Source organism: Xenopus laevis, chromosome 7L (assembly GCF_017654675.1).
Source record: "Xenopus laevis strain J_2021 chromosome 7L, Xenopus_laevis_v10.1, whole genome shotgun sequence".
Taxonomy (NCBI): domain Eukaryota; kingdom Metazoa; phylum Chordata; class Amphibia; order Anura; family Pipidae; genus Xenopus; species Xenopus laevis.
Genome location: NC_054383.1, coordinates 105,680,906 through 105,699,356, shown reverse-complemented (window position 1 = coordinate 105,699,356; position 18,451 = coordinate 105,680,906). Strand labels below are relative to the sequence as shown.

At 38.2% G+C, this 18,451-nt stretch overlaps 1 protein-coding gene across 11 annotated transcripts in view; it reads right to left on the bottom strand.

The window, feature by feature from the left end:
• LOC108696619 (calmodulin-binding transcription activator 1) overlaps nucleotides 1-18,451 on the bottom strand; it is a 1,211,516-nt gene that overhangs the window by 115,397 nt on the left and 1,077,668 nt on the right. For all 11 annotated transcript variants that reach the window (XM_041569427.1, XM_041569428.1, XM_041569425.1 and 8 more), the window contains one exon: nucleotides 18,229-18,363. In XM_041569427.1, coding sequence (XP_041425361.1) covers nucleotides 18,229-18,363 — 135 coding nt within the window. The remainder of the gene's footprint in view (nucleotides 1-18,228; nucleotides 18,364-18,451) is intronic.

Genomic DNA, 18,451 nt, shown 5'->3' with positions numbered 1-18,451 from the left:
CATATTGTTGCAGAAAATGTTTGATTTCATACCTGTGTAAACTTGATTATGAAGACACAGATTTTTGACAGACACTGAAAAGCACTTTATAGGAAATTATTTATGATCAGGTGTGCTCTTGTCCATATGGTCTTTATATAGCAGGGGCTCTAATTCTTCTGCTTCATAGAAAGAATATCAGATTATAATTACAACATTTAAGAGTTCTAATGAAGTGCCCTGGATGGCAACGCAGACCTATAAAGTTCAACCTTTGTCAAATATTTGCAGACTATTACCTATCTCAGGGCTGTCAAACGAGAGGCCCTTGGGTCAAATGTGGATGCAAAAGTCTTGGTATAGGAATAAAAGTTTGGGTTTCTAGAGCACCGGCCTGATTTTTTATTGTGGTATAATCTATATAGATTGCACTCCAATAAAAATGATACAATGGTGCTAGGGAAATAATGGCTAAAAGGCTAGAGGAGTGTTTGAATCAGGCAAGGGGTGGGTGAGTTACAGTATTATGGGGGCTCGTGTAGCTAAAATTAGGGTATTAGATTGGGATCCCACTGTTATGTAGAGATCTGTAACTATAGATCTAACTCTCCAATTAATAATGTAAATATCAGACAGAAAATTAGTAACATCTGTTGTCTACTAGCAAATGCACAGATCTCTGACAGGTAAAGAAGACTTGGAGCTGGTCACATGTATAGAAAATATGGTATAGCTGGTATTAGTGGGACCTGGTTGGATGGAATCCATGACTGGGCTGTGAAGGTGGGGGAGTTTATTTTTATTTAAAGCTACAGTTGAATCCATGCACTAAGTAAATACCATAAATAGCACTTAGGAGTGTATGGAGGCCCTATGTGTAGAGATTTCAGTAGGACTTAAGGTTATTTATAGGAACAAGTCATGGCAAATCTCTACGGAATATAATGCACAGCCAGCGAGTATCAGAGGTTGGTGTCTGCCCCACAGAGGAAAATTTTAGACAACGTAAACCACCATAGCAATAAAACAAGCATCAGCATTTTTTCTTAACTCAGATTCCTTTCCCATGATCCCTCTGCCTCATGCTGTACATCTGTGGGGCATCTCAGAATTCTAAATGGCTGACTGCACAAAGCCACTTAATTATCACAATCTAGAATAATGCTATTGCAGGGTGCAAATGGAAAACGAATATAATTAATATGCCTTATTTTAAGTGCATTTAGTTTAAGCCTTTCTTTGCTTGAAACTGCTTTTAAACTGCACTAGTAGGGCAAAAAAGCAGATGGGCTCCTGTCACTTCCAGACAAGATAATCCCTTCACTGCTCCAGCAAACGGAGTGCTCTGCTTTATTGTGTTGGTGGGTCTGCCAATGAAAGGTTGAAATGGTTCAGACGGGATACTACTCTCTTTATGTATAATAATAAAAACAAATAAATTAAGTAGGGATGCACCAAATCCAGAATTCAGTATTCAGCCAGGATCCAGCCTTTTTCAGCAGGATTCAGATGAATTCTTGTGCCTGGCCAAATCGAATCCGAATCTTTAAAATCCCATGACTTTTTGTCACACAAACAAAAGAGTAAACAGTATTTTAACCACACACTGCACATAAAGTTCTCTTTCACCCTTCCTGCCCATAATTTGCATATGCAAATAAGGAATCAGATTTCATTCAGCTGAAAATTTCACGAAGGATTCAGGGGTTTGGCCGAATCCCAAAAAAGTGAATTTGGTGCATCCCTAAATTTAAACATGTTTTCTAGTTTGTACCATGTACTAACTAAAGGAGCAGCCGTGACAACAATGCCAGCCATCATTTGCAGCTAGCCAGAAGTGTTACAAAGTGGTGTTATATCTTGTATATTTATATTCTTCCTTTCTTAGACTCATGGTCCCCTAGTGTGGGTCTCCCACAGTCTTATAAAACCAACGTATTCAATGTAACACATGACAAAGCAGTGAAATGGCATATCACACTTGCTGTGGTGGAGAGAATGTATGTTGTTGTTGTGTTTCAGCTTTATAACTTCCAAAATTTTAAAAAGCCACACCCAATCCTTCCCGGTCACATCTAAATCCCAGCTCGCACTCCACCCCATTTGGGACTGTGGCACTGGCACCCACAGTTGGACAATGTAGTGAGATATGTACAGTATCTGTGTACAGGGAAAGTTAAAGAGTTCCTAGGCTACCCTTGCCTACAAGAACATAAGACAGTACATGTTGGATTGCAAATTCCTCCACATTCTACATCTGTTAGTTGTTTCTCCATTTATTATCTTTTTTTATTATGGCCATGTGATCTGCAGTGACATGGCTATGAATCAGGTAATTTTAACTGAAAGTACCTATTGTTGCCCAGGTGTAAGGGCTTTCTAAGTAAATTCCAGTGGTATTAATCATACCCCTTTGTGCTGGAACAGATAAAACCTCTGTAGAAGTTGTTGGAACTTAATTGCATCCAGTCAAAGGGATATACACGATTATATGTCAACAATCTGTAAAATGAGTGTAAGGCTGGAAAGTGTTTAACTACAGTTACAGACCCATTACACAGATGTCCCTTATTGCATCTGACACAAAAACGCAATTTATCAACTTTATCCACTGTGGTCTAATTCAGTGTACTGACAGGCTTGAATGAAAGCCAATGCATCATTAACTGTGCACTGCGGAGCTACAGTGCAAAGATTCTCGTAACAATCCATAAACATCTGCCTTGAATCAGCTTCTCTACAAACACACACACACACACATACATATATATGATGTACTGTACTAAACTATGTATCCATCTACATTAGATATATTTTATTCATTCTATTTATTCAAATGCCCTTTAAATGCCACAGATAATAGAGCCTGTGCTGTTGACATGGACGCACCAGTGTAGTAGAGTCTCCCCTTCCAGGTTCTGTTGAAAATCGTTAGGGTTAACATGTTGTGATTGCTCTGGCTGGCATTTAATGGGTTAATAGAATTAATTAGGATAGGAAAATGCAGTTTGCCACGGATGTTGAATTAAATGGGTTGTTCACCTATGAGTTACTTTTAGTATGATGTAAATGGTAATATTCCAAGACAATTTGCAATTGGTTTTCATTTTTTATTATTTGTGGTTATTAAATTATTTAGCTTTTTATTCAAAATCTCTTCAGACTGATATTTAAAGGGATACTGTCATGGGAACATTTTTTTTTTTCCAAAATGCATCAGTTAATAGTGCTGCTCCAGCAGAATTCTGCACTGAAATCCATTTCTCAAAAGAGCAAACAGATTTTTTTTATATTCATTTTTGAAATCGGACATGGGGCTAGACATATTGTCAATTTCCCAGCTGCCCCAAGTCATGTGACTTGTGCTCTGATAAACTTCAATCACTCTTTACTGCTGTACTGCAAGTTGGAGTGATATCACCCCCTCCCTTTTCGCCTCCAGCAGCCAAACAAAAGAACAATGGGAAGGTAACCAGATAACAGCTCCCTAAGACAAGATAACAGCTGCCTGGTAGATCTAAGAACAGCACTCAATAGTAAAAACCCATGTCTCACTGAGACACATTCAGTTACATTTAGAAGGAAAAACAGCAGCCTGCCAGAAAGCATTTCTCTCCTAAAGTGCAGGCACAAGTCACATGACCAGGGGCAGCTGGGAAACTGACAATATGTCTAGCCCCATGTCAGATTTCAAAATTAAATATAAAAAAATCTGTTTGCTCTTTTGAGAAATGGATTTCAGTGCAGAAATCTGCTGGAGCAGCACTATTAACTGATTCATTTTGAATTTTTTTTTTCCCCATGACAGTATCCCTTTAAGCAATCTGGTTGCTAGGGTCCAAATTAACACAGCAACCATGCACTGATTTGAATAAGAGACCGGAATATGTATAGGAGATACCTGAATAGAAAGTAGCAATACCAATACATTTCTAATCTTGCGGAGCATTTGTTTTTAGATGGAGTCAGTCACCCCCATTTGGAAAGCTGGAAAGAGTCAGAAGAAGAAGGCAAATTATTCAAAAACGATAACAAAGTAAATACTGAAGGCCAACTGAAAATTTGCTTAGAATTGGCCATTCTATAACATACTAAACGTTAACTTAAAGGTGAACCACTTCTTTAAAGTATGTCCTTTGATAAATAAAGCCATAGCTAGTGGCATCCTTTTTGCATCAGTGGTTTGTACATACAAATATATAAGGAGATACAACAGGTTGCCGAAATCCACAGATTACCAGCCATTTCTGCCTTATAGCTCTCTGTGTCCACTGACAGGTAATGTAGTTAAACTACAACTCACAGAAATCTCTAGCAGCTCAAGCGAGTAGGGGGTGAGGGAGTTCATTTTTATCCTTTAGGACGTCAGCACCCCTAATGGAAGGCTCCTACAAGACAACCTGCTCCACCAAAATGTACAATTGAATTTCAATTGCAAAAAGAGATCAAAGCACAACACCGCCAAACACAAATAGGGATGGAGTTTGGTCTGTTCTTTTGCTTAGCCGTTGGCTTGCATTGCCTGATTGGGTGTACAGTTTGCTCAAGGTCTGACAGTACAAATACAAACGCATCTGCTCAATACTTGTGTACTACATAAGCAATGTAACAGGAACATTTCTTTTACAAAGCATACAGAATGTATCTTGCTGAAATGATTTAGCAATAACAACATGTTACTTTTCTTCATTGGAACCACGGCTTGTATATCTGTTGGGCAAATGTGCACAGGTAGGCATATGGATTTGCTGGTTCGGGCCAGTGCCAAATGGCAGATGAATGCATCAGCAGATGTAAATGAAGAATTTATTTTTGCCTCTCCTTTGTGAGTACGTTAATCACCTCCTTTTAATGAATCTTATCCTACCCTGGCACGGATCTGTTCTTTACCAGGTGGTGAGCTTAAAATAGAACAGTGCACTGTCCAGTTCAGAGTCTAATTAACAACTGGACAATACACATATTAACCCACCTTTCCAGAGAGACCTGCAACAAATTGCTGAGCAAGGAGCCGCCCCCCTACCCTTCTTTCGCCATGAAAGTGTGGCGTTGCACAAGGGTCGACGTCTAATATTGACTAAGCAACAGTTCCAGCAGTTACTTATGGTTACAACAAACTTTGCTTTGCCTACAAGGGATGAGATGTATCAGCATTGTTTAGGACATTTTCAGAATTTGTCCTTCCAGATTAACCATATAAAATGCCTCCTTTTTCAGCTTTGAATGGCTGCCCCCATGGCTACACAGCAGCTTGTTATAGTACTGTTTCTGAAGCAAACACACCAGTTTCACCAGTGCAAGGCAACAGTACATTATATTTTCATTACTTTAAAATACTTCCATGTTATGGTGTTACTGTACCCTTAACAAGTAAAGGTGGCCATACATGGAGAGATCCGCTCGTTTGGCGATGTCGCCAAACGAGCGGATCTCCCTCCGATATGCCCACCTTGAGGTGGGCAATATCGGGCTGATCCGATCGTGGGCCCTAGGGCCCGACGATCGGATCCTAACGATGCCCAAACGGGCGGTCGGATCGCGGGACCGCATCAACGAATAGATGCGGCCGCGATCCGACGGGATTTTCTGTCCCATCCGATCGAGATCTGGCCGACTTTCGGCCAGATCTCGATCGGTGAAGCCCGTCGCGGGGCCCCATACACGGGCCAATAAGCTGCCGACACGGTCTGTCGGCAGCTTTTATCGGCCCGTGTATGGCCACCTTAACAAAGATGAAGGTTTGATGAGGCCTTTCAGGAATTTTAATTCATAGAGCCAGCACAAGGGCTGAATAAAGAATGAGAACAAAAACCAGGGCTCCCCCATGAATACAGCATTGAGATCAGCAGTGCTGTATTCATGAGTGATGGACTGGTGCAGTCAGGTAGGTGGCAACTTTTCAGCCTCCTATCTGCCCCTTAACTTGCACACCTTTTCTGCTAGGTGCTAAAGAGGTGCCTTGTGACCATCTGTGCTGCACTTTGCACCTTACCCCCAAATCTGAATCCAGATTCATATTTAACTAAGTGCTCAGTGAATGAGCATTAAGCACCTCTTTAGTGTTGTAGCACTTGCATTTGGGGCATCTGTGAATGAGGCCCCTTCTGTAGAATACAGGTATGGGACCTATTTTTCAGAATGCTCAGGACCTGTGGTTTTCCAGATAAGGGATCTTTCACTAATTTGGATCATCATACAATAAGGGGCAAATTTACTTAAGGTCGAATATCGAGGGTTAATTAACCCTAGATATTCGACTGCCGAATTGAAATCCTTCGACTTCGAATATCGAAGTCAAAGGATTTACCGCATTTTAATCCATCGATCGAACGATTTTTCTTCGACCAAAAAAAGATAGCAAAGCCTATGGGGACCTTCCCCATAGGCTAACATTGACTTCGGTAGGTTTTAGGTGGTGAACTAGGGGGTCGAAGTTTTTTTTTAAAGATACAGTACTTCGACTATCGAATGGTCGAATAGTCGAACGATTTTTAGTTTGAAAGGTTAATTAACCCTCGATATTCGACTGCCGAATTGAAATCCTTCGACTTCGAATATCGAAGTCAAAGGATTTACTGCATTTTAATCCATCGATCGACCGATTTTTCTTCAACCAAAAAAAGATAGCAAAGCCTATGGGGACCTTCCCCATAGGCTAACATTGACTTCGATAGGTTTTAGGTGGCGAACTATGGGGTCAAAGTTTTTTTTAAAGAGACAGTACTTCGACTATCGAATGGTCGAATAGTCCAACGATTTTTAGTTCGAAGCATTCGATTCAACGTCGTAGTCGAAGGTCGAAGTAGCCAAAAAAAACATTCGAAATTCGAAGTTTTTTTTCCTCTATTCCTTCACTCGAGCTAAGTAAATGAGCCCCTAAGTCTGCTTAAAATTCATGTGAATATTAAATAAACCTAATAGTAATATTTTGCCTCTAATATGAATTCATTATATCTTAGTCGGGGTCAAGTACAAGGTACTGTTTCTTTATTACAGATCTGTACAAGGCAATCAATAATAAAAATCTAATTTATTTTATTAAAATAGAGTCTATGGGTGTGACAAAGTCCACTGTGGGGTAAAATAACAACGTCTTTATGGTATTTATGGACAAAGGGAAACTTGCCCTCTGCATCTATATAAAAATGCTATACATTTTATGCCACAGTTTGCATGTTTTTGTGACATAAAAATGACGATGCATTGGGAGAATTATTTATGTATTTAGATTGTGTGTAGGCTAAGGGAAAATGTCTCGAAAATTCTACTTTAACAGTTAAAGGGGAGGTTCATACTTTTTAAGAAAATGTAGTTTGTAGGAATTTTTTGCAGCTATAATTGACTGCTTGGATTCATCCTACAAACTACATTTTCTTGATCATTTGGGATACCAACACAGGGTAAAGCTCCCCATAAACGCAACGATTCTTCTTGCCAAACGACCAATTTTTTCGAAATTATCATGTGGTTAGTGGGATTGAGCGATCGTACATCTTACGATTTTTCGGCTGACATCTGTCAGGAAATTGATCGGCCAGGTCAAAAAATCTTTGTCGGTCCCAGTGCAATCTATCTATGTTTGCAGGGCCAAGCAGGCAGCTCCCCTTTGTTTTCCTGGCAAATTAGTCTTTTTAGTTGATGGACAATTCGTACGATCGTTCCGAGAAAATCGTGGTCTCACAATGAGGATCGGATCTTTTAAAAATCTCAACATCTATGGCCAGCTTAACCCGTGGGATGAACAATATCCTCATTTAAAGGTGAGCTACAGTTGAAACTATTGAATTGAACTGAAGTTCATACTTTTTGTATGCTATAGAATAGCCAATGCTAACCAACATTTCCTTTGGTCGTCATTATGTTTTTTTTTTATATATATAGTTTTTTAATTATTTGCCTTTTTCCTCTGACTCTTTCTAAGTTTTTTGAAGTAGAAGAAAAATCGTTGGATCGATAGATGAAATCCTTTGATCGAACGATTTTACTTTGACCGCAAAATCTCAAATGGCCAAATTCGATGTAATAAAACTTCGACTTCGATATTCGAAGTCGAATTATTCCAATTCGATGGTCGAATTTCGAACCTTTTTCTACTTCGAAATTTGACCCTTGATAAATCTGCCCCTTATTGTTGTTGCTACTGTGTATTACTCCTATTTTTATGCAGGTCCTCTCCTATTCATATTCCAGTCTCTCATTCAAATCAATGCATGGTTGCTAGGGTAAATTGGGCCAGATTGCTGAAATTGAAACTGGAGATCTGCCAAATAAAAAGCTAAATAATGCAAAAAGCACAAATAATCAAAAAAAAAATTAAAGCCAAATTGCAAATTGTCTCAGAATATCACTCTCTACATCCTACTAAAAGTTAACTCAAAGGTGAACAACCCCTTTAAGATTAATAGTTGGAAACGATGAGGCTTTAAAAAGTTGCTTTTTTTATAGTTTTAGAGGCTCAGGTATAAGTATAAGTAGATGATACATTTGCGCAGCACTGTTATATCAGTATATTTATATATTTATGTCCTGGTTAGAATACGTACGACTCGATGTAACATCTGCTCTATGAATATGCTAATACAAACAGCTGGTCTGTAATGAGGGGTGAAATATCCAGCACCCAACAGAACAAGCCTTTCCTGTCATGAATGAATGTTAGAGCCAACCATAATAGAATACTGTCCCAGAATATATGATGAATTACAGTATAAGAGGCTCTAGACATGTCAACGTTCGTGCAAAAGCTTTGAAATTACAATCTCATTTGTCTACAGTCATTTACAAGCAGAATATTCCCACCATCTAATATTTAAGCAATTTAAGTTTTATTTCCTTGCTACTATTTTATTTTGGGGAGGGGGCTGTTGCCTAGTAGGTATGAGAAACATCATGATGGTGTGACCATCAGGCTAAATGAGCTGACACTTACCACAGTACCCCTGATAAGCTCTGAAGCCTTTTGGGAGTCAAGAAGCAAGGGATGAATGGGAGAGGTGGTGTTAAATCTTTATGCCTCCAAAGTCTCCCTGTGGGATATGGCTTTTTAGATAATGGCTTACTATTCTGGTTACTTTCTCTGTATACTTTCACATTAGAGTGCAAACCTCCTATCTACGATGTTGATTTTACCAGTACAGCAATCCGTTTCCGGTCCTGACTATTACAGATATTTTTTTTTTTGTAACACATGAGCTGGATTGCTGTGCAATTTGTCACTTTAGTATAATGAAAAATCTTTGCTCATACGAACCGCAGAGAAACAAAAATAATAAATAGTTCATTGGCTTTGGGAAAGTTGATTTTAGTGCTGCGCCCAGGGACAGACTCTGCAGTCTTTCGTTGTTAATGATCAGAAGTCTGATATTTGTAATGGATCTTTTAGAAACAACTCTACCAGCTCTTTGGCTTTAGGATGTCTGGAGAAGTTACAGTATATGATAAAGTGCTGGCCTGGTTACAGAAGTGCATGAACCCAAATTGGAGACACATTTTTTCTTACAGCCACCCAAGACCAGTTTCGTACAAATGACTATTGTAATTTAGGTTTTGTTTCAGACAATCTGTAACACTTTTTTTTTACTGTGTCACATTAAATGGAAGGATAAAAGGACACATTCATAATCATCAAAGCTTTCCTTTTGTAATATATACAAAACAACTCCCCTAAATAAGCAAAAAGCCAATTGCATCATTTTAAAATGCCATGGTGTTGATGCTGTAGATTCTACATTTCCCAGTTTCTCTTTAATCCGTGCCGTACGTCACAACTTGATAAGATCAAAAGTAAGCAGGCACAGAAAGGGTTAATCAGTACCAAGTCTCCCTGGTAACCTGTTTGTGCTCAGACCAAATCCCCTAAATTATGATGCAAAAGTAAATATAGATGAGAGAAATAGACAGACCCATTTACCAACAGTATGGAGATAGTTTCCAATAAGGATCCATTATATCTTAGTTTGGATACTGTTTTATTATTACAGAGAACAAGGAAATCATTTAAAAAATCTGGAGCATTTGAATAAGACAGAGTCTATGGGAGAGAGCCTCTCCGTAATTCGGAGCATCCTGGCTAACTGGTTTCCAGATAACGGATCCCATACCTGTACAGACTTAAGATAAACTTGTCTATAGATCAGATTGCAACTGAGGCCAAAGCCTTTAATTATACATAGGCAATAAAACGCAAGGCTGTCATGTTAATTCAGTTGCTATCCTTATTTGCAGAGTGTCTACCTGGTTTTAAGAAAGGGTGGTACCATAAGGGGGAGTATACACATGGTGCACTGTACATTATATTAGACTAATGAAGGAATAGCCGGTGCCATATAACAGGAGACATTGGCTTCTTGCTCAATCTCTCTTGACTGAGTCAGCCATTGACTGGCAAGTTATGGAACCAAAACAGTAGCTTTCCTGATTAATATCTGGGATAGTTAAAAGGTTGACTTGAGAGCTCTCTACAGGCCCACCTTCTAATCTTCTACAACAGAGGTCCCCAACCTTTTTACCCATGAGTTACATTCAAATGTAAAAAGAGTTGGGGAGCAGCAGAGGCATGAAAATAGTTCCTGGGGGTGACAAATGGCACTGATTGCCAAAGAGGAGCATGTGCACTGGAAGCTGATCTTGCTGGTAGTGAGCGTGCTCCTGATCGGACATATGCACCACGGACACAGTCCATAAAAGTATAAGTGTAGTAGAAGGTATGATTTGGAATCTTCTTTTGTATGGTCATCAAACTCCAAACTGACTTCCTATATCCATATATTTCTACATATATTATTATTACATATATTATTATTCTCTATACATTAATGCATAGCCTTCAGAAATGTATAAAAGTGTGTCAAATGCAAAAAAGATTTTTTTTTTACAAATTCTACTGAATCAACAAATGACCTTATTTCGCTGCCTTCAAAGAGCAGAAAAATGCAGGCAGATGAAATATAAAGTCATTATTAAAATTATTAAGTCATGGCTAGTATAATTATTTAATCTTTCCCTGAAAGGCCTCTGCATTGCAGCTGTCCTCTTGCATGCTCCTACTGATGCCTGTGTTTGTTCAGCCTGCTTCTACCACTCATAATATAGCTGGTCATAACCAGTTCATTTCCCTAGTCACAAGAAATCGCCTTAGAAGAAGGTATAAAACCAGGTCCAGAACAAGAGTAACACTTATACGTAACACACGTGATTATGTATCAGCAGGTATGAATAAGATATTGGATGAGAATGAAATATTGGTTCTTGGCTTGTCGCTGACAATCTGTTTCAAGTGCTTTATCATACAGTATATCTGAGCAGAATATTATTATTGCTGAATTAGTCGTTACTTGCCTGTGTTCTTTTGCCCCTTTCTCTCACTTTCTCTTTCTCTGTTATTCTCATCTTCCTTCTCTCTCTCTCTCTCTCTCTCTCTCTCTCTCTCTCTCTGTCTTTCAATTATTAACAATTTCATTCTATGTCTTTCCATTATTCTCATTCTCTCTTGCTCTCTTTCCATTATACTCACCTTCCTTCTCTCTCTGTCTCTCACCCTCACCCTCTCTCTCTCTCTCTCTCTCTCTCTCTCTCTCTCTCTTTCCATTATTCTCTTCTTCCTTATCTTCCTTCTCTCTCTTTCCATTATTCTCACCTGGCTTTTCTCTCTTTCCATTATTCTCACCTGCCTTCTATCTCTCTCTTTCCATTATTCTCATCTTCCTTCCTTCCCTCTCTCTCTCTCATTCCATTATTTTCACCTGCCTTTTCTCTCTCTTTCCATTATTCTCACCTGGCTTCTCTCTCTTTCCATTATTCTCACCTGCCTTCTATCTCTCTCTTTCCATTATTCTCATCTTCCTTCTCTCTCTCTCTTTCCATTATTCTCATCTTCCTTCCCTCTCTCTTTCCATTATTCTCACCTGCCTTCTCTCTCTCTTTCCATTATTCTCACCTGCCTTCTCTCTCTCCCTTTCCATTATTCTCTTCTTCCTTATCTTCCTTCTCTCTCTTTCCATTATTCTCACCTGCCTTCTCTCTCTTTCCATTATTCTCACCTGCCTTCTATCTCTCTCTTTCCATTATTCTCATCTTCCTTCCCTCTTTCTCTTTCCATTATTTTCACCTGCCTTTTCTCTCTCTTACCATTATTCTCACCTGCCTTCTCTCTCTCTTTTCATTATTCTCATCTTCCTTCTCTCTCTCTCTCTCTTTCCATTATTCTCTCTTCCTTCTCACTTTCCATTATTATCATCTTCCTTCTCTCTCTCTTTTTCAATGATCAGCGTCCTTTTTCACACTTTCCATTATTATTCTTTCTTTCTTTTCTAACTTTGTGAAATATATATATAGTTAATCAAGTCATTTTCTAACTAGCCATAAAAGAACTAGCACATATCTGCCAAGCCGGAATAGCTGTGTATGTAACAAAGAGATTTCAGCTGGTTTTAGACTAGTGGTCTAGTGCAAAACTCCTTTTCATATAAGCTGAGAAGCTAATAGAGACTCCATTTTTCATTGTGAAGCTCCAGTAAAATAAAAAGACAAATGGCCTTATAGACCAATTTTTCCAGGCTTGGGTAAAAAAATGTATTGTTCTAATAAAATAAAAGATAAAGTAAAACTGACAAAAAATAAGTTCATTTCCCCTGTACAGATGCCAGAAAAAATAGTTCATTAATAAAATAAATGTGTATCCTTAAAACAAATAAATCATATTTTTAAGCAACCTGATTTAGCCTGATGCAGAAAATAAGCCTCTAGCAACATGCAATAGTTTTATTACTTCCTTTAAAATAATGATGGCTGCCCTTATTAAAATCAAATTGAAAGATATAGTACATCTTTTTGTGATTTGGTGAAGTTTATGAAACTGCTAAATAACAGAGTAATGGAGGCTGAATGTTATCTATGTATTAAGCAAGAGTTTCACGTCACAATACCAGTGTATACTTTGCTGCTGGTTCCTACAAGACCAACTATCATATTCGTTTTATTTTTATTCCGTTTTATTATGTGAATTTAGTGCTAATGTCCCCAATGTAGAATTTTTTATAATTTGGAAAAATACCAAATCATCCACAATAGTTTTGCCCAAATATAGAATAACATTTTACTTTGTTTATTTAAATTTTAGACAAATGCCCCCCCCCTCAGTTTGACTGAGGACTAAGGATTCAGTCAAATTCAAATCTGTTGCAAGTGCTGAGATATGATTGAATCCTTGATCTGAACATGTAGGGTCATACTGTACCCTGACAAACAATACTCCCCTTCAGGAACACTGGCATCTGGGAAGAGATGTTTGATGATGTTTTATGTACTTAGTGAGCAACGAGACAAAGGCTGGTTATTTTTTCTAGGTGAGGTGACAGTCCCAGAAGAAATATGCTATTCTGTCAGTTGTTATAGGCGGCAGGAAACATATAAAGTTACTCCTTCTATTCTCATGTCTAATAAATAAATAGAAATATCATTTAAGATAGGAGAAAACTGATGGGGTTTACAGTTAATTTCCAAGTTTCATAAAGAATAACACCCTTCTATGACAGTTTTTCATTTCCATATTTTATCTTTTACTTGGCTACTTTGCTTTGGATAAAATAATTATTTTATTGTATAAAAAACCTTGAATAACATGTTATTCTCTTGCAGTTAATTAGGTTTACTTCTTTTAACAATTGGGAAAAATGGAGGTCAGGGTAAATAATGTCTTATTTACCTTATTTATTTTCGGAATATTTGCACTTTTGCTAAATGGGGAGTAGTATATAAATTGGTGTGGCTGGGGTAAGGGTAACAAAGCACTAGCTCAGTGTCCCATAAACATCAGTTTTATTGATTTTGAAATCATCATTATCAGTTAAACTATTAATTTTCCTTATGGGATCCCTTGAGGTGCACCCCTCAGTGTCCATTAGATGGAGAAACCACACTTAGTCCCAAACATCCCAGTCTCCCCCACCAATACAGCCAATCATTCCCAGGTTTGCCTGATTTCAAAAAGGTTGGGACCCTGTGTATTCTAAATTGTGATTGTGTACTAATGGAGTGTAAAAGATTATACAAACATACTGGGCAATGGTACTGTAGATTTCAGTAGGCCCAGCTAGCAATCTATGGATTCTGACAAATGCCAGAGGGACTGCTATAAGATGCCATAGACTGTCATTATTTAGTGAGCTGGTGGGGGAGGGGGGCTCTGTGTACTGGAAATGCCAGGTCCGATTTCAAAACCCAATCCAGGCCTGGCTCTTAGGCACCTTAGACCTTTAGCCTATCATACCTGTTTATTATATTTCCTAGTAACTTTAAGAAAAATTTAAAAAAAGAAAAATCAGCTCCTATTTAGACATATTCTTGACTGATATATATTCTTGACTGATATAGCAATCTATGTTTGCGTAAAAGCAACGTATCCTTAAAACCAACAACATATAGTAGGACAGATGCTGGGTATTAATCCAACCCTTATCTGGGGCCAAAAAAGCAGCCCTGAAGCAACACCGAGTTCAAAGGCTGTAAGTACTTGACATGGTGCTGTTTGCACCAGAGAAGCTTCCAATAATCAGAAATTTGTGTTGATCAGTCTGCTACAAACTGATAATTGCTGTTAGAAAATAAAAACATAAATCTGTTTTGGTGCTCTGGCTAACTACAATTTAGAACTAATGATAATATAGTGTCACCATTTTTGTATAATATAGCAGAAAAACAGCAGAGGATCCAGTCTGCCTAACCCAATGGTACTGCATTGCTTCTGACACTGCCCCAATTGCAGAAGAATCATTGCAAGTTACATTTTCTTCTTTATGTCTGTTGTGCTCTTTCTTCTTTGATTAGCTCATTGCTCATTGCACACCACTTGAAAAGCAAATTATAACAATGATGAAGTGGAAGCATTGTAATCCGATAACCGCAAAGTATATGCATAGTGAAATGCAACCCAGCAATATTTATGTTAAGGCTCAGTAAATCTAAAAAAATCAGAATGCATGGATAGTGAAATAAAACCCAGCCCTGAATTTGCTGAGGCTCAGTAAAGCAGCTTTAGTCTGAAGGGCAGTTAGGGTGAGAATTGGAGAGAATGGCCATTTGCGCTCCGATATAGATCCTGAAAGCCCAGCTTGAAGGCCAAAGGTAAGAAAGAAAAAAAGACACTTGGAAATAAGCAATTCCAGTTTTTATGTTTTCATTTTTTATATAATACAGGTTCTGGAACATTCCACATGAAAATCATCTGCGTTAAACACAGTTATTTTTCAGTTTAAATGTGTAGTTGAAAAGTTAGATAAGATTAAGTGGAGCTTCAGGAGGAAACAAAATGATAATGAGAACAGGACAAAAAAAACATGGGCTCAGGCAAGACAAGTGCAACACCTTTAGCCTCATGGTACAACTACAACTGTAACCACCTAAGATCTCAGGAAGAGCAGCAGCGTTCAAAAAGCCTCTTTCTGGGGTCAGCTATATCTAACCACCTTTAATGGAAAAGTCTCTAAGGCAGATATTTCTCAGTAAACCCAAGTCAGGGTGTTTGAGGGACATCCACCTACTGTTTGAAGCATCTGTTCCCTATTTATGAATGCTTTGACGTCTCCAGTTTCTTCTGTGTCCATGTGCAATAGTAAAATCATCTGATAATCTCTCACATAGGCAGTGTCAAAGGAAAACCTCAAACGATGGTGACTAATCTCTTTTATTGTCTAACAATCTAGAGCACTGCAGTTTGTATCCTTAAAGGCAGGGGTCCCCAACCTTTTTCCACCCTTGAGCAACATTCAGATGTTAAAAGAGATGGGGAGCAACACAAGCATGAAAAATGTTCCTGGTTAGTACCAAGTAAGGGTTGTGATTGACTATTGGTAGCCCCATATGTGGACTGGCAACCTACAGGAGCTTCTGTTTTGTAGGGCACCTGGTTTTTGTGCAACCAAAACTTGCATCTAAGCCAGGAATTCAAAAATAAGCCTCTGCTTTGAGGCCACTGGGAGCAACATCCAAGGGGTTGGGGAGCAACATGTTGCTCACGAGCTACTGGTTGGGGACCACTGCTTAAAGGGAATCTGTCACCCCAAGAAATAATTCCAAATCCTATTTTATGGTGTTATCAAGCAAAATAAACTTCACTTATATAAAAATGACCTAGTTTCTTTTAGTCTTGGACTTCACAATAAAATGGAGCAAGCAGGCGCCCTTTTGTGGACATTGTTATTAAGACAAGCTTTGCATCACAACAAAATTTTGTTTATGCGCCAGAATTGGGCACCTGATACCCAACTCCAAGCACTGGCCACACAGTTAGAAGGTGAGGAGGGAGGGGGAATGGGAGGAGAGCAGTGACATCTTGGAAATGCAGAATGGAAAGTGATTGCCTGCCCTTCCTTAATCATAGAGGAAGGGCAAATAATATATGAATGACAGCTGAGACTTTTAAAGGAGTTTATAACAGTTATGGGTGTTTTAATAAAATAAATAATTTGGGTTTCATTTTTAATTTGGAAAGAACTTTTATTATGCAGCTTTTTATGTCTGAGTGACAGGTCCCCTTTAAATTCAAATCTATGGCACCATCATCATACAAATACTGTAATAAGAAAGACATTTGATTGTGGCAGCACGGCAACATGTTGTTTAGCCATGCACTCTTCCATGCAGTGGTCTAGACTAAATGTATAGTAATGTCAGAGCTGAAAGCTCATCCAAAGACAATGAGATGCTCCATAAATAACAGGGAGACCACTATGGAGACATACACAAATGCCACTGTTTTTAAAGAAAAGGTTGGGAGTAGGTGGAAGTGAGAAATACTTTTGCAAAGGGAGCCTTGAGTATTAGTGTTGACTAACTGGAATATCTTATATGGTATATTTGGTACTGGGTCAAAATTCTCACAAATATTTAACTGACATAAAATACATCAATAATAAACAAAACATCAAAAATTTAAAGAAAAAAGAGCTCCAACATTTATTCCAGATAGTGGCAACACAACATGTTTTGGGTCAGACCCCCTTATCAAGTGTCAAACATCAATAATAAACTTATTTATTTCCAGACCAATGTTGTGCTCTATATTATTTTAGAGATCATCTGCAAGACTTGTTTGACCACCAGCATAATTGTATTAGTAAAACCTGAGCCTACATACTGCATAAGATCAAATTGTTTGAACATCAATGTTTTCCTATACAGGTATGGGACCGGTTATCCAGAATGCTCGGGACCTGGGGTTTTCTGGTTAATGTATCTTTCCATAATTTGGCTCTTCATACCTTATATCCACTAGAAAATCCTGCAAACATTAAATAAACTCAATAGGCTGGATTTTCTTGCAGGAGGGATTAATTATTTTAGTTTGGATTAAGTACAAATGACTGTATCATTATTAAAGAGAAAAAGGAAATCATTTTTAAAAATAAGGATTATTTGGATAAAATGAAGTCTATGGGAGACAGCCTTTCTGTAATTCTAAACTGGATTAATGGGCTTGCAAATAATGTATCCTATTCCTGTATATTATTTTTCCATTAGTAACTGAAATCCTAATATAGGTATGGGACCTGTTATCCAAAATGCCTGGGGCCTGGGGTCTTCATACATCAAGTCTACTAGAAAATCACGTAAACATTGAATAAAGCCAATAGGATTGTTTTGCTTCCATAATTATATCTTAGTTTGGATCAGGTACAAGGTATTGTTTTATTATTACAGAGAAAAAATTTATTTTAAAAAATTTCGATTTGGATAAAATGGGAGACAGCCTTTTCCTAATTTGAAGATTTCTGGATTACAGGCTTCTGGATTAGGAATCCCATACCTGTTTTTAAAAAAAATTATATTTTGATATACAATAAACTTCTTTCTCACTTCACAGACATCAACACCATTAGACATTAAAAATAAAATAGTATGAAAATGCTTCTCGCTGTTTGCCGGCCTTAAAAGGATTTTCGATGCTTTTTTTTTCCAGTTATTTGCCTAATGAGGAGCGATGTGTTTTCACATAGTGAAGGCAGAGTAGCCCACAAACACGACCTTTCCATAAACCTACACATACAGTAAGTACTTCCTCGGTTTCTAGATTGCAAGGTTAATGTGAATAAAACCTTTCTGTTGGCAATAGATTGCAGTGCTGGGATTCATATATTAAGACGTAAGTAGGTTTGATTCTGTTAAGTAAGATATCTGCAACTCAGAGCTTGTCCATGTACTTACTGTTGTGCATTCTGGGACTGAAAACGGACAGTGTATTACTTAGAGCCTTACCATCCAAGGAGAGCCAGTCGTGCTGAGAAGAGGGCAGTGTTGGCAGCGCTCTTGCCTTATATTCAAAAACAACAGAGTTGGAGATAATCTGGCTGTTGAAGGCAACCTGAAGAGTAACCAAGCCAGTGTCGTGTGCTAGAAGAAGCAACAGAAAATGAAAGGGACTTTAGAAACATTTATTGCTATGCTTACCATGACCAAAATACATCAAGGGACATGAAGC